The 17,705-nt window shown below is 39.6% G+C and overlaps 1 protein-coding gene across 2 annotated transcripts in view; it reads right to left on the reverse strand.

Moving 5' to 3' along the window:
- Positions 1-11,766, reverse strand: part of LOC142158996 (ethanolaminephosphotransferase 1-like) — a 28,680-nt gene extending 16,914 nt beyond the window's left edge. For both annotated transcript variants that reach the window (XR_012692894.1, XM_075213491.1), the window contains exons 1-2: positions 11,701-11,766; positions 8,450-8,558 (exon numbers count right to left, since the gene is read on the reverse strand). Coding sequence is in view for 1 of the 2 variants with exons in the window: in XM_075213491.1 (XP_075069592.1) it covers positions 8,450-8,558; positions 11,701-11,730 (139 nt within the window). In the remaining variant the exon portion in view is untranslated. The remainder of the gene's footprint in view (positions 1-8,449; positions 8,559-11,700) is intronic.
- Positions 11,767-17,705: the final 5,939 nt, after the last annotated feature.

Genomic DNA, 17,705 nt, shown 5'->3' on the forward strand with positions numbered 1-17,705 from the left:
AAACGCGCGTCGGCGTTTTGTCTCACCAGTCCTTTATTAATTCTGTCAGGAATCGCCCCCCAGTCTTTATTTAGGTAGGGAATTTCACATAACCCCGCGATTCCTGGTCATAATATCTGTTATCTCTGATGCCTCCGCTAAGCTTATTAGAACCTGATGCGGTTTCAAAGTGAATAGTGGGATTCTGAAACAGCTCTCAGCGGGAGTCTCTCTGGGACACAACTTATTATTTTTGCCAGGTATCGCTCCCTAGTCCTTATTTAGGTAGGGAACTTTCATACAACCCCGCGATTCCTGGTTATAATATCTGTTACCTCTGCTAAGCTTACCAGAGCCTTATGTGGCTTTAAGGAAATCAGTGGGATTTCTTATATAGCTTTCAGGGAGAGCCTCTCTATGACATAATTTGTCTTATTCAGCCTGCGGGAGTTTACTTATTCCGCATTGTAAAATCATACACATTGTTAGGAGTTCAAGGAGTTTCTCCTTGATACAAACTTGGCGTACTAGCCTATGGGAGTCTTTCAATAGACTTATCCCGCTATGTCACTATACATTTCACTGTGAGATACACTGCAGATTTGAGGTACCTGACGTTGTTTTATGTTTTATATATTAAGATTACTATGTAAACTAGGGAGCATAATATCCTCACGTTATTATCAATACATAGTGTCCTCTTAATCTCAGGTAACAGAATTATCTGACATTTAACATCCGACAGATATAATTATTAGCGCTATATCAGCTTACTACTGTATTTATATTAGGATACTGGTGAGACCTTGCAAAAATTCCCCCCCCCCTATTTTTTGCAATTTTAAACCACAGTTCACAATATTTTTATTATTTCGCTCATCTACTTTCCATTTTAATCATACCTAATAAAAGTTAAATTTTAATCAAGCACCTACGGAGTGCCTCAAACCACACTGTCTTTTCTTTCTCTCCTCCCTCTTTATACTATATACTATGTTTGTCTCAACTTGTTTGAATTTTTTAGTAAGCAGTTTAATACCACCCTTGTCTGCATGGATCACAGGAAGGAAGAATAATCTGTCTCCCTTCCAATGTAAAATTACATATAAAATAGTACAGGCATCCTATAGGCAGAAGGCTGCAGGGTTAATCATACACACGTTTGCATCTTTGCAAACAAGAGATACACATAATAAAACAGAAATCTCCCTGCATTGCCCTTAGAGTACAAGATAGTCCAGCTGCATTTACCTCTCTGTTCATGGGTTTTAGCCACATTTAAAACTATTGTGTTTAACCATAGTAGGAAACAAAAATACCTGTTTTACAATGTTACCATAACCCACCTCCAACTATGCAACTTGTTAAGGGACAATCTCTTTCCAGGAAACCAATCAAATCTCTTAACTTTCCCTTACCATTTACATAGTGTTAATGGCCTTTATTGAATTTCCCGGAGTCTGGCTATAATTTTAACACCACGATGTATTGTGAGTTCCACTACTTTGTATTCTATGTTGGCAGCATTTTGCACTCCCAACATACCTGTAAGATTTCTGTTGCAAAAACAGCTGTATGATGAGTCGCACATATGACCAGATGCGTCCCACTCAAAAACAGTCAGTGTACATCAGGCATACAAATGCATACACTCCATTGTTTACCACTTTAAAAACCCATTGGGAATATTCTTTCCTGTAGTATTCCGTGTTATGAGACGCCGCGACTTGTTCATTACCTCACAGGCTGCGTCCCTGTTGTTGCCCTGAGGGCCAGGATGTCACTTCTCCCTCCTTCATCCTTCACTCGGTCGTGTGCGCACAGCAGCATAATTAACAGCTTCCTGAGGCTGATTATTGGCTCTTATTGGAGTCTTCCGTTTAAAGATTGACTCTTCTATATATTTAAGGCAGGGAGGGTTTAGCCACCTTGCCGTTTATAGCAGCCTGTGTACTACACTGTGCTGACCAGCTCTTGTCCTATGGATACTCTGCTATCATTGATCTGATTCTTGTTGTGACACTTGGGTTCTTTTTGGATCCTGCTTGAACGCTGATTGTCCTTGACTGCTGCTTGTCTACTAGATTACCCTTACTTGCAACCTGCCCTAACCTCTAGCCCAGGGTTTCCCAAACCCAGTCCTCAGGGCTCCCCAACAGTGCAGGTTTTCCCCATATCTCCTTGCTGGAGCACAGGTGTATTCATTACTGACTGACACTTTGTAACAGATCCACAGGTCAGGGCCATCTTTTCCATTGGGCACGATGGGCAGGTGCCCGGGGGCCCCACGGGCAAGGGGGCCCCATAGGCAGGGCTCTTAATTAGAATAAATAATCCTGCAAAAGAAAAAACCTGCAAAAAAAACCTTCAAGGGTCACTGAGCAAGTACATCTATCTATCTCTATCTCTATATATCTATATCTGTATCTCTATATATCTATATATATATATATATATGGGCCCCGGTGCACTGCATTGCCCGGGGGCCCATGATGTTGGTAAGATGGCCCTGCCACGGGTGGTCCTAATTATGTCACGTGATCCGGAAAACCTGCACTGTTGGGGAGCCCTGAGGACTGGGTTTGGGAAACCCTGCTCTAGCCTGTCCCTGTTTATCCTGCTCCCTAGTGATCTATGACCTTTGGACTGTCTCTGTTATCTGTCTCCTGTATTCCAGTTACGCTCCACCTCTGCGCTACGGTTGCCATTGATTAACTTTTACTACTCTAGAGTGAAGTCCTGGAGGCATCAGAGTACTTCCAAATGCAACTAGTTCTACGGGAAAGGTGGCTGTTAGAGGTGAAGACCTCTATTCAATCTGTTCTAAAAGTTTAACAATCCGAATAGAGTGCCACTACTTGATATTATAGCTGAAACGTTAATGCATGAAATATACTAACTGGAGGGGTGAAAACAGCCAATCGTAAGCAGCTAGATAGTGCTGCAGGTGTCATCATCATGATTGATCTACATCTGGCTTCTAGTACCAGCAAAACATGCAGCTCCTGAGAGGGTTTGTGTTCGTCTAACTATGTTACATCTCTAGAGACTGTGCTCCACTTACGTGAATGTACCCATAATATTCTCAACTTACGTTCCGCCACTCCAGGAGTAAGGGGGTCCAAGTCTAAAATTCAACTCTAGATAAGGATGTCTTTTGGTATCATGTGCAGTATGGAAATGTGTATGTGATGCCACAAAAATTGATGTACGCCAAACTCTAAATGGGGCCCATTGCGTGCACACATTTCTGTGTATGGATGGAACACAAGCACAATTGTGTCTGTTTACGCTATGCTTATGTTTCTTTTTTTATGTGCCAGGAATACATATGCTGCCCACCTATGATGAGTAGCCGGCTGTATCTACAGTATATGTCTGGTAGTAGCATATTACCAGACATGCAATACTGCATAATGCTAGAAGCGCTGTAGTTATTCTATGCTTTTCCTGTAGCCGAGTACATATTATTCAAAATTGTTTACACCCTCAAAAAACTGTTTACACAAGTGTCTTGCAACATAGTTTTAAATTAAACCACAGTGGATCTGCAAAATGATGCAAATTACACATAAAATATGTGAGCAAGCAACTGGAAACTTGTTGTGCATCCAATTTAAGTGTTTACAGAAGTTACACCCCCACTGACATTGGAATATTTTACCGCAGACTAAATATCTCTGTTGTGAGCTGACGTTCCCCAATTCTTTGTCATAACAGAAAGACCTAGGATAAACAAACACCAATAAGCTAAACAACAAATTACTGCACTTTTTTTTTAGAAGCAAATCTTATTAACTTATTCAATTCTATGTGAATATTAACTTATTCCATGTACAAAAAAGGCATAAATGCTTTGTTCTAATTTCAGGCACCTGTTTTTACACTAATTAACCTATTTATATGGGAAGCATCACAATGATGGTATCTTTGCATTTTTCACCATGCATATATCCATCTGGACTTACAGTCTCCCCAAATTTTCACACATACGGTACTTACAAAACCAGGAATTACTCATGAATCTATGTATTCATAAGGTGGGAGAATTGGCAAACTTGCTCATAATGAAATATGTTGCACATCCACGTATTTCGTTGAAAATAAAACTGAATTTAGTTTTCAACAATAAGGTGCTGTGTAGCTTTGTTTGAAGATGAATATGTTCAACATATAAGAATCATTGTTACAGATGTAGTCATTCATCTGACAGGATCCTTGTCAGTGCAATTTATTTTATTCAAAGCTTCAGATATGTGCTGGCAATCCTAGCCAATGCTCAGTGCAAAAACTACCAAATTGTGTCTGCCATTTTCGGATGGGCAATCTGCAATGGATGAACTATAAGTTTCCAGGAGATTCTTGGGAAAAGGGAGAGGAGCCAAAAACAAACTGGCTAGTTTGAGAAGTGGTGTGTGATTGCTGGATGAGCTATTGGAGGATCTTCTCACAAAGAGCCACTGAATACTATGACTGAATTGTTGTCCTGAGGGATGTTTGTAGCCAGTCAAGAAAGAAGCACTTTGCAATACAGGAAAAGACCTAACTTGCCACTGCCTATGAGATGTCAGCAGTTTATTTTTCTTTGCTGTCACAAATCGGGGTCTTTGCCCTGTTTACACCACTCGGCGGTACTATATTACTGTACATCTTCCTCCTGGTCGTATGCAGCATTTTATCCTGGGACAAGCATGACTTCTGTCTGCAGAGAAGTGTTTTAGCACTAAGGAAGAGTTTGTTCCAGCCAAATCTGCTGTATTTAAAGTTATCTGCAAGTTGAATGAGACATAGAGAGAGAAATAATTTGTCTCAAGAGTCTGTCTACATTGCATCAGAAGTTTTGATTATGTTGTGAAACTGCCTAAAATGGTTGCTGATGAAAGAATTGCAAGTTATTTAACCCTACAGTTGCTGGGAGAGAGCTGCTTATTACATTAGACGGATTGCTAAGTGGACACGGAGTCCTTTATACTGGAAAACATTTATTGTTGTTGTTTACGGAGCTCTGGAGTTACGCATGCGTCAAGTTGATACTGATTTCACCTTGTACAAGTAAATAAGCTTCATGTGTCAGCTGAAACTTTGCTTAAACCTGTGGATTACAATTTACCCCCTTGGGTTTTGTATATCATAAAGTGACCCTAGTTATTTCTTCTAAAACATCTAACCTGAACCTGCTGATTTAATCCTTGTTGCATCTCTACTGATTTTGTGTGACAAGTATAATCTGTATAAATTCACTGTATTCTGATTGATTGGGCTATATTATCTGTTGCCGCAGCATTTAGTGTACTGGTCTAATTAACTCATGGCAACCGGTTGTCTCCTAAAGTATCTATCCAGTGAAATCCATTTCACTGAAGCACAGTGCCTAAATTTAAAGGGATATATTTATTCAGTGACCTAGGTGTGGTGTTGATTTATGTTTGCATATTGATGACCCAAGATTCCTAAAATGTTATTTATTTTGTGACATGTTGAATAACATTGAATGTTGATGGTATTGTGGTATTACTTTCCTACACTACCATTACTTATCTGCTCCTGTAGTAAAGCCTTATGCCACAAACAAAGAGAATTATGCAGTTTTAGGCTAGCCCTGTGTTCCTTGTTTCATTACAACACTACTGGGGGGACCTTCACCTCTCTACAGGCCTATAGAATCCTTCCTTACACTACTTCTGGGTTGACAACCATCCATCCCATCACACCTTGGGCTGGGTCACTGCATTTTTCTTCCTTCAAAAGGTTCCAAATAGACTTCTGAGTCAAGTCTCTCCAGGGATTCCATGAGATCTTCTGTGCGCAGGACTCTATCTCATAAACAGCCTTTGCCATGGACAGAATAACTATTATTTAAAGCTCAAAGCAAATGACATACTCTGTCATCCTAACAAACATATAATACAATTAAAGTGGAACTTCTATCAAATTCTTGGTACCTACAATCACCTGCTGCTCATACACTATGGGCCAGTGGTATGTGCTTGACCCAATTAGAAAAATTTGCAAGCAAACCCTGCCCGTTGGCCTCTCATCTACTCAATTTTTCTGCACGACTGTCAGTCTCATAAGGATATGCACAACGGATCCAATTATTGCACACACCACACAACATGAAGATGCTGTACCAATATAAAATGCTTAAGCCACAATGTGATATATACAACAAATACACTGGAGGTCATTTATAAAGCATAAAATGGGCATCTTCATAGGCGATGCTATGCACCTAGATTTGCGCAGGCAGGGCCGCCATCAGGGTGGTACAGAATGTACAGCAGTAAGGGGTCCCACCAGGCCTGGGCCCAAACAGATTTAGGGGAAGGCAGCCTCTACAGTGAATTAAGGCGTTATAGTGGGCTCCATTTCTTGGCAGCAATTGCACCTTTTAGTAGTGGGGAGATACCTCTGCACTGAATTAAGGAATGTAGCAGTAGTCACCTTGTAGGCAGCTCATCCGCCTCCACTCCCAAAAGCCATGGAGGCCTCATGGCTTTTGCTCCAGTTCCAGCTCCCTGGGTGCACTTCTTCCAGAGTTTCCCGGCACCAGGCAGAGAGGTTCCTTGAAGCATTGCTGATGTTATGTAATTAATAATACCACAATGCTGTTGATGGAGAGGAGTCGAAAGCCAGCATGAAGAAGCAGAGAGGTAAGTAAACGACTGCATGGGTTAGATAGAACCAGGGGGTGACTGAAGAGAATTTGGGGAATGCAACTGTTGGAACTTAAAAATGGGGGTGGAGTGAGAGAATGAAGGAAGGGGGGGGCTGCCTGTTACATTTATACTGGGCCCCACAATTTCTAGTGGCAGCTCTGTGTGCAGGTGCACTTAGATTAAGTTAGTAACATGAACATTAGCTCAGCTCTATGACCTAGTTCCTAGTTTCCTTATTCTCACATATATAAATCATTGGATATGTGTGACAAACATTACAGTAGTGCTGGGGATGGACTTCACACCAAAAACAAATCTATTTTAGGACCTACTGAACTTTAGTCAGCTGCAGGAGCCACTGGTCTCGACAGTCTTTGCTGTTTCAATATCTGTTCAGTTACCCTGCGTGCTTGACTGTGCTTGGTGTTGTAATCTCTGTTTGTCTGCTTGACCCTCTGCAACCACCTGTTTTGGACCACGTTGTGTCAGAGCTACAGAAACTGCCTACTCTACTAACCCCAGCCACTGCCTTGCACAATTTGGATGAATTGCTCCTTCCCACTCTCTCATTATGTGCCCTAGCTAATCAAATTCATCCACATCTCACATCCTTCCATCATGCATCTACTCAATTAACACTCTCTCTTTCTTCTATCCACACTTCTCTGCAAACTCCTCTTCCCTCTCCAGCATCCCATTTCTCTCTCCCCTATTATTATTTTCGCTTCACTCCTTCCTTCCTCGCAAGTCTGCATCCATGAACTGTTCTGTTTCACTCCTATCATCATTTCACACTACAACCTGTCCCCTCGACCCTATTCTTTCCCAATTTCTCTGCTCCTTCTCCCACACTGCATGCCCACCTCTAGCTAAACTCTGCAACCTGTCTTTATCCACTGGCACATTTCCATTCTCCTTTAAACAAGTGACTGTCTGTCTGTGTGAGTGTCTCTGTACAGCACTGCGGAATTAGTGGTGCTATATAAATAAATGGTGATGATTATGATGAAGTGATCATCACAGCAATTGCAAGGAAACCATTTCTCGACCCATCCTTTCTCTCTAACCACCGCCCTATTACTCTCCTCCCCTTTGCTTCCAAACTACTTGAGCAACTTGTATACTACTGCCTATCTCACTTTCTTTCCTCTCTCTCTCTCTCTCTCTCCATTTTTTACTCTCTGCAATCAGTCTTCCGTCCCAAACTGAAAGTGCTCTCACAAAAGTGATCAATGATCTACTTACAGCAAAGTCTAGAGAGTATATTTATTAAACTGCGGGTTTGTAAAAGTGGAGATGTTGCCTATAGTAGCCAATCAGATTTTAGCTGTCATTTTATGGAATGCACTAAATACATGATAACTAGAATCTAATTGGTTGCTATAGGCAACATCTCTACTTTTTCAAACCTGCAGTTTAGTAAATATAGCACTAAGAGTAATTTTTCCACACTCGTCCTTCTGGCCTCTTTGCTGTTTTTAACTCTGTTGATCACCCTCTTCTTTTATACATTCTTCAATCCATTGGCCTTCATCGTACAGTTCTTCCCTGGTTCACTTCCTACCTATCGAACCCCTCCTTTAATGTCTCTACCCCTGGCATTTCCTCTCCTCCACTACCACTATCTATTGGTGTCCCATAAGGCTCTATTCTTGGCCCACTTCTTGTCTCTGACATTTTATGCTTTTGCACACAGATTTGTCCACCGTCACTTGCCCAGTTCCAGTTTCTGGAGGCATCTCCCAATAGTAGAGAGAAATAAAATTAATATAGTAATAATAATAAGTGATTTGTGACAATGATGGTCTTACCTGATGCTGTGTAGTCCCAGTCATAGCAGGACAATAGAAAATAATTCACAACGATCATCAAAAATCCACAGAAAGTTAACATATTTGGAGCAATCCAAAGAGGCACTATCTACAAAACAGATAATCATAATTATTAACATTATTATTATAAACATTTATTTATATAGCGCCAGCATATTCTGTAGCATTTTACAATTTAATGGTTTATTATCAAAATTTATACTAAATATTAGTGAGTGGAACATTTATCAGCTGCAGGGCTGTATCTTGTAATAATGGGAACTTACGTTTCCGTATAAAGTACTGATATTGATTATTATTTTCCAGTAACACATTATTGGTGATTTGTTGAGTGCAAGAAGGCAGAGTGATGGTTCCTACACACCAGAAATAGACTTAGAGCCCTAGACAACTATACAAGATGTACAATCTCCCAAACAGAAAAAAAATTTCACAAAGTCAAAGTGAACATACAAATTCTGTGTTCAAGAGTCAGTCTGTATGCTTCATTACTCTTCTGCTATATTGTGGCCTGTGTGTGAATTGTGTTTGATTTTCCCCTGTACTAACTCATTCATTGGTCTTCTGTCCTGGCCTCAAGTTTAGGTACTGAATATTCATGATTTGTTACTTGCTGCATGACCGTTCCACTTTATTTGTCTGATATCATATCTGCCCTTTTAGTGGGGCTATCTGCTTAACACTTGTATCGGTAAGTCTGTTCCTTTAAGGGAAAGGGGACTGCTATATGTAAAGATTAAACAGGACTTATTCCTGATGTTCATGAATAGGTGACTATTTCTAAATAACAATTACATCTTCCACAGCCATCCGATGAAGAGCAGAATCCTCTCACAGGACATTGTGTTGTTATTCGGACAACAGTTAGAGATGGCTACACAACTCTGTACCTTACCTCTCACATAATCATCTCGCAAATATAAAACCGTAAAAAAAAAATTGTGAAGCCAGAGAGAAATCAGAGTTATTTAGAAAATTGACTGGAATACTTTTTCAGGTGAACTTTGGGACCCAGTGAGATCAACTGTCACTGCTGTTGCCATCGTTGTTCCTCCATTGGTGATCTATGGAGCCTCCTTCGTGACAGCAGTTGTAACCACAACCTCTGCAAATATGGAGAATATGGTGTCCTGGCTCTGAGTCTAGCAGTGAGCATTATGCCAAATAAATACTGTCAAACAGCTAGTTTGAACTGATGAATAGCTACAAGATTGCCCATGCCGTGCAAAAGTGAAAGCCTTCTCAAGAACCAGAAGATTAAGGAGGTCTAGTTAATGTAAATTGTAAAGAACCGTCACCTTTGCCAGAAGCTATCTGTGTTGACAATTCTACAGTGATGAACTAATCTTTCATGTCTTCACCTTCCACTGTCTCTTCTCATTTCACCCATGCTACATCACTGGTAGCCAGACAGCAATACTAGTCATCAATGGCTGCTTTATTATTAGTTGTGCTTCTGCCTTACAGTAACCATACACTTTCAACACCACAAGCTACAATTGTTTTTCTGCTAGTTTATCTATTCATTGTTCCTCACACCTCTTGGATTATAAGCTCATTTGTGTAAGGCCATCTGTACCTTCTGTTTTATATCATTGTATCTAATTTGTTTGTATTATGATCTCCTCAAAGTACAGTGCTTAATATATTGGTGCTTTATATAAAGGATTGGCTGAAGTACCCGGCGTTGTCTGGGTTTAAATCTTCAAGTTATTAAGTTATCAATGCACTGGATGTAACTGTCAACCTTTTAAAAATAATTAGCAGCTCGTCCAACACACCCATTGGGTGGCTGTACAGTGTCGTTTTCATTTTTATATTAAATGTCATCCAAATCCATCCAGTGGAAGGCCTAGAACAGGCTCCCCGGGTCAAATTTCTGCCCAGTGTACACCAATGGGAGGTTCGACCAGGACCTCAACCCCTTAGTTTGTCTTCTGGGATCCAATATTACCAGTGTGTAAAGTTTTTGACCAAATCCATCCAGTGGAAGCCTCAGAACAGGCTCCCCAGGTCAAAGTTCTCCCCGATGTACAACAATGGGAGGTCCAACAGGGACCCTTACCCCTCTAAAACCTGGCCAGGATCCAACTGGACCACCTCACGTTTGTTTCAACCCAATTGGTGCAGGGATGTCCGATTGCATAATCAGACAAACAAACAGACCAATGATTTATATATATATATAATAATAATGACAGTACAGGCTCAGAACAGGCTCTCTGGGTCAGGGTCAAAGTTCTGCTCAGCATACACCAAAGGGAGGTCCGACCGAGACCCTATGCTCCCCAAAACCTGACCAGGAGCCAACTGAACCACCTCATGTTGGTTTCATTCCAATTGGTGTAGGGGTGTCCGTATGCAGGCACAGAACAGGCCCCACTCGTCAAAGTTTTGCCCAGCGTAAACCAACAGGAGGTCCAACCAGGACAGACAAACAAACAGACCAATGATTTTTATATGTAAACTAATAATAACCATAATAATGGCAATTATTTGGAGCATAATTAAGCAATTGAAGAAAGTTCATTATGTATAATGTAACATTACTGCACATATTTGAGTATAATTCCGAAGATGCTGAACCACTGGTCAGGGGCATCTATATCACAGATGTGGAATCTAAGCAAACCTTACAGCATTGCAGTTCTCAACCCCTGATTGTGGTTACAATTAGTTTAAACTATATGCTGGGAACAGTTGGATGGCACAAATTTCATAGGGGCATTGAGAGTCACTGTGACGTACATTATGCTCCACTGTAACACTTACACCATGATCACTGTCAGGAGGTAATGGATTGTGAATGGACTAAATGACTAGCACAGAAAGGGTGGATGAACAGGATGGTGGGGCAATTAGAGCAAGAAGAGACAGAATAGGTAGCGGTCAGCAGGAACTGAACAGAGTCACTAGATTAGGACAGAGGTCATGCTTAGGGCTCCCAGGTGCCCTGGTTTTCCCAGGACAGTTCCCTTTTCCACTATAAATCTTTAACTGGTGGTGTTTACTTTATCATAATGCGGACTCCAATTTTCTGGTCATCATTTGTGGATTTTTTGCTTTATACAAAATATTATAATAATTTTGCTGCTAGGATGGGTAGATGACAGTTTTTGTGGTGTCATGAATCTGTAGGATCTTTTGCTTGGGTATATATTATATTTATTTGGGCATGTACAATTTGTGTGAAAAAGTGCATAAAAATACTTTCAATAAGTAAATCTCACCTGTACAACTTTGTTCCATACATGTTGCATTACATATACAGATAAGGGGTTTGTATCCACTGCACTGTACTGAAAAAGAGAGAAAAATAATTTTAGTACCAATTTGGCAGAAAATAAACCACATATACGGACGTTAACAGGAAACAGTGCGCTCAAAAGGTTACTCGATGTTTTTGCAGACTTTCTATCAACTCAATATTTGACAGCCCTATCTATATCTAATTACTAACATACCATACAAATCAGAGTGACATTATTTATTAATACACAAAATATGTAACAAACACTACTGCAGATTTGCTATACAGCATTTCTGTGACATCACTTGTCTTTTATTTTGGTATGGTCATAATTGAAAATTGCCACAGAGAAAATCAAATAGACCATTAAAACCATAGCCTAGTACTACCAAAAATAAAGTAACTCATGTACCACTCCAATAAATAAGTGTATTAGTGTGCTCAAAAGATCATTTATTATTCCTTAATATCAAATACAAGAAAGAAAAAATGCTGAAAAAAATATGACTTACTATATGGACCAGTCAACTACATCATCACCACTTTGCAAATGCTTTTGTAGTATACAACTACATGCTATTATGTTCCATCCTTACAAGCCTCTTGCACTAACTCTCCTTTAAAACAAATGTAGCCACACACTCCCTTAAACCATCCACAGAGAGACACATAGATGTGGATGATAAAAGTGTAATTGGCAGCACTTGCTGTTCATCTTCATCTCCAACAATGAACTATTAGGTCTAGATTTACTAAATTGCGGGTTTGAAAAAGTGGAGATGCTGCCTATAGCAACCAATCAGATTCTAGCTTACATTTTGTAGAAAATACTAAATAAATGATAACTAGAATCTGATTGGTTGCTATAGGCAACATCTCCACTTTTTCAAACCCACAGTTTAGTAAATATACCCCCTAGAGCAAAAAGGAAGCCAATGCTGGGAGCTGCCGTGAGCTGGATATGGTGGTAACGGATTGGATTACTGATCTACCTGAGAAGGCAGGACAGGTTAGCTCAGCAGGTGCTTATTTAAGCTATTTGGTAAGGTATTAAGTTATTTTGCCAGTAGATAGGGCCATGCACATTGTTCTTGGTGTGGTACAGCTCTGAATGTTAATCTTGGCACCAGGTATGGTTCTGTACATTGGCGTCCTAACACACCCAAACAGGCACACAGCAAGACTGGCACAATGGTATCCTACCTTGATTGCTGCCAGCTTAAGGACATTGGTTAAGCATACAGGGCCTGAATCATTAAGGAATGTAAATGCAAATACAAGCCATGAAATCGCTCTGCACATGCCCAGAGATTAACCATACGCCAGAGAAGGCAGCAATGTCCAATTAATCTTCGAGCACCGAAGAACCCTTACTACAGCCTACGATTTCATGGGCGTAACGGGTCGCGTTTGCAAGCTAGAACATGTGTTTGCAATCAGGAGCAACTGTAACAAATGCATTCTATGTACAGTAAAGATTACTAACCTCTCAATAAATGTAAGTTATTGAAGAATTAAAAAAAAACTTTTTCAATGTTATGTCATTAATTATTTTATTATTAACAGGTGGCATTAATTACTCTTTTTTCTGTGAGTTCTTTTGTGACTTTATATTCCACATATGTATTGGTCGTATCCTGCAGTGTGTTGTCTGTTAGAACAGAGCGCACCAAGACTCGTACTCATCAACCGATGTATCTTTACATCTGCTCCTTGTTGAATGCAGATGTGCATATATATCCGATTTATATGCATTTAAAAAGAAGCGCACAAAATGGGCCTGATTCATGAAGGAGAGCAAAGCATAAAAAAGGAGTAACTTTCCACCTGGGCAAAACCAAGTTGCATTGGAGGGGAGGCAAATTTAAAATGTGGGAACAGATTCATAGCTGGGGTAGGGCAAGTTCTAGATCAAATTTAAATTTCAGTGTAAAAATAAAGCTATCAACTATTTGTGTGCTATTTGTGAAAAAAACAGGCAGTATTTAACTTATGTGCAAATTGATAAACTCATTTGAACCCCTTGCATTGTGACATGGTTTTCCCAGGAGAAAACGTACTCCTTTTTTTACCTTACTTTCCTTAATGGACCAGGCCCGAAGTGTTTCGGCAGTGTGACGTTCCCCCATGACTGCCTGGAAGCTCTATGTGACTTTCCAGTGTGCCTCAATTGAATAAAAATGTGTACAGATATGGAATGTTTAATCCTGAAACACAATATCCAGAAATTTCTGGAAACCAGAATGGTAAAAAAAAATATCCTCCTACAGTGTAGGGAACGATATCAAGGGCAGTATGAAAAAAGATTGGTCATTTTTAATGTAATTCCATATATTTTAGACATAGACATAGTGCTCTCAATTACAAGCCTTTTATCTGGAAACCCTAAGTCCCAAGCGTTCAGGATAACAGATCTCACATCTGTACTTAATTAAACCGTCTTAACACTTTAACGACTTGGTGCAGTTTATGAATAACTCGGCCTACAAGCAGTTTTGGGACTTTGCAAATCTCTAAATAAAATACACATAATAAAGCTTAACCATTCATTTAATGGCAGGTGTAATAAGAACTTTGCTTTTTTGCCAAATGAGAGGAAGTTGGATAATGGTTATGATAATATTAATATTAAGATGTATTTCACAGAGAGAAATGAGGGCCTCTAGTGTTTACTTCATGCAGTGATAAAGTAGTTTAGTCAAAGCACTTAAATATATTGTAACTGTTTATTCTCCCTAAAGTTCCTTGCTATAAATTACACTTCATTTCTAGAAACTTCATATAAACATGGTATATCATGTATATTTATTGTCCAGTTATGAATGGAACTCATTTTTAAGAAGCTATATTCCCAGCATATTGTTGCGATGAATTGAATCAGATGTTGTATTGTTACTGATCTGCCAACATTCTGTCCCTCTCCTAAGGTGGTGTCCAGTACAATTACTTGTTTCAGAGCCATGCTCATTTTTTTCTTTCAATATGATATTTGGTTAGTCTTTTTAATGACTCATTTAAGGCTTTATTCATGGCTAAACAGAGATTTCACTGTTCTATAAATTATATTGTGTCAAACAAGGGGGCCTTTTGTGCATTTTAAAATATGTTTTCATTTGTCAGTTTCATTTGTAAATTAATATTGAAAATCTATTCTGTAACACTGCATACCAGTATTATATTTATGTTTATTGTGCTGAAGATCCAGTAGAGGAGAACAATATACTCTAAACTAGAAAAAACAGTCTATACTTACTATAATTATCTTTCCTGGCCATTCAGTGTTGGCTGAACTAATTGGTGTGCCCCCTCTCCCCCACCCCAGATTAGAATAATAAAACTTTTCATAAAATGATTAAAACTCACTTCCATGTAAAATGTCTGTGAAATAATGCAGATGACCCCAAGGATGACATGTTGACTCTGGATGACTAGGAAAGAAAGGTCTGGTAAGCAAGGAATCACTTATTTATTTTCCTGGCCATCCATTGTCAACAGAAGAAATGGGATGTTCGTAGCTTGCACGTATTAATGGGAGAGGGACATGTGACAGAATTGCTACAAGTATGTTGGCCTTATGTAGAGTTAGACACAATTTACGCTTAAAACATAAATGTAAATTGTCGCCTTTTAAAATATGTAGTTTGCTCTGTATTCAGAGTCACAAGTATGTTAAGACACGCGCCATGCTGAATAGTACGCAAAATGCGTAAATTTTAGTAAGATACACTTAGAGTATCCAACACTTAAAACATATTATTTGCTTTAAGCATATTGTAACGCGGCAGATGGTTGGCACCCCAGAAGTAGTGTAAGGAATGATTCTACAGGCCCGATGGTATGGTAGAGAGGCAAAGGCCCCCAGGAGTGTTGGAATAAAACAAGTAACACAGGGCTAAAACCCACGAGTCATGGGACTCGTGGGTTTATTCTCTTTGATTGTGACATAAGGTTTACCACACCAGCAGATAAGTAGTGGTATTGTAGAGAAGTAATACCACAATACCATCAACATTAAATGTTATTCAACATGTCACAAAATAAATACAATTTTAGGAATTTTGGTTAACCAATATGCAAACATAAATTAACACCACACAAAGGTCACTGAATAAATATATCCCACTTTAAATTTAGGCACTGTGCTTCAGTGAAATGGATTTCACTGGATAGATATTATTGTGTTATTCTGATAAGAGATCACTATTATTAGGGTACTAAGTACATACAACTTGTTGGTACATGAACCATCATTTTGCAACACTTCAGGATGCATTTGTCTGTCAGTACACTTCCTGCAATGTGCATAACTTGATGGAAGATCTCTAGATAGTGCTACAGGGCTCTCTGCACCCTGCAATTTTGATTCAGCATTGACCTGTTTAACTGCTGACTATGTCCCATATGCCACATGTCAGCCACTGATAGATACAGGTTATACTACATCTACAAGTGCAGACAGATCTAAGACAGAGTTCCCTTGCCAGTACCAGATCTTCATCACATTTAGGGATGGCATCAGTTTGGTTTTACTCATACTAATGAGGAAGTGTAAGCTTCCATATTGACCTGTACACAGCATTCACTTTAAGGATTATTCTAGAATCTTCAAATACCAATTCCTGTCCACAATTTTGGAACCCAAGGCTGTCAGTAACATCCACTTTCCTGGTATGGGGCTGTTCATCCATTAGCAGTTCAGCCAAACCGATGACAAATCTACAGTTTGTGTTGAAGGGGAACAAATTGATGGTCTTTATTCATAACTAGTGGGACAATCTTGCATCTAAACCAGACGTTCCTGCCATCCTTTAGGCAAGTCATGAGAGATTTCTCACTCCTCATATTTAAAGTAGAATGCCATTTTGTGGCCTAACCGTAATGTAAAAAAATGGCATTCTTATTTTGTGTATGTGTGAGTTGCACATATCTTAAGATACATGCAGTTCAATGTGCAGTGTAAGAATACGGCTAAATCAAGATACCAGGTCATCATCAGTTAAAATGTATGTTATCCTCCCTTCCCTCAAATTGACTATAGTGCTAGCACTCACACCCTGGTCTGGTTATGAGCCCCAAGGTTAGTAAACTAATTAAACTAAAGCAAGGGGAAGTGGAGGATGCTGATGATGGAGAGGGAGGGTGCTGTCAATAGAGATAAGTATGGGGCTGAGGGGGGTGGGTTAGTTGCTGTCAATGGAAAGAACTACAGGGGTGAGGTGGGTTGGTTTTGTTGGATGGGTTATGCTGTCGTTGTATGTGTCGTTGAGTTACACAAGTTGGGTCTGATTCATTAAGAAAAGTAAAGCAAAAAAAATTAGTAACTTTGCACCTTGGCAGAACCATGTTGCATTGGATTTAAAAGGTTATGGCAGATTTATAGCTGGGGTAGGGTATGTCCTAGATCAATTTTAAATTTCAGTATTTTTGTGCTACAAGAAAAAAAAGACAGTATTTAACTTATGTGCAAAATAATAAACTAATTCCCCTCCCTTGCATTGTAACATGGTTTTAGTCCAGGAGAAAACTTACTCCTTTTTTTGCCTTAATTTCCTTAATGAATCAGGCCCATTATGTTTACTTAGTAAAATTCCAATTTATATTGCCTTTTTATTTAATGAAAATCAGCAGTTTTAAGATGTAGTCTTTAATTGCTATATTGCATATATATTACTATAGGATGGTTGTTTAATGAAGGTGGTCCAGTGACGGACCTAGACTTTATTTTTAGACTTTTAGGGGGAGGGGCTTGAATAACCACGCCCCACCTTCATTCTGATTGGCCAATTCTGGTTGGTCTCGCCCCCGCTTGTGATTGGCCCCGCCCCTCCCATTTTGATCAGCGGTGGCTTGGAGCAATGGAGCAATTTAAAGTTAGGTTTATGCTGCTAGGGCCCCCCCCCCCCGCTCCCCCCTGGATCCACCAGTGAGCTGGTCTGAGCTTTTTTTTGTCTTATGTCACCACAACTGGAGGTTTAAAAAAAAACC

This window comes from Mixophyes fleayi, chromosome 5 (assembly GCF_038048845.1).
Source record: "Mixophyes fleayi isolate aMixFle1 chromosome 5, aMixFle1.hap1, whole genome shotgun sequence".
NCBI lineage: Eukaryota > Metazoa > Chordata > Amphibia > Anura > Limnodynastidae > Mixophyes > Mixophyes fleayi.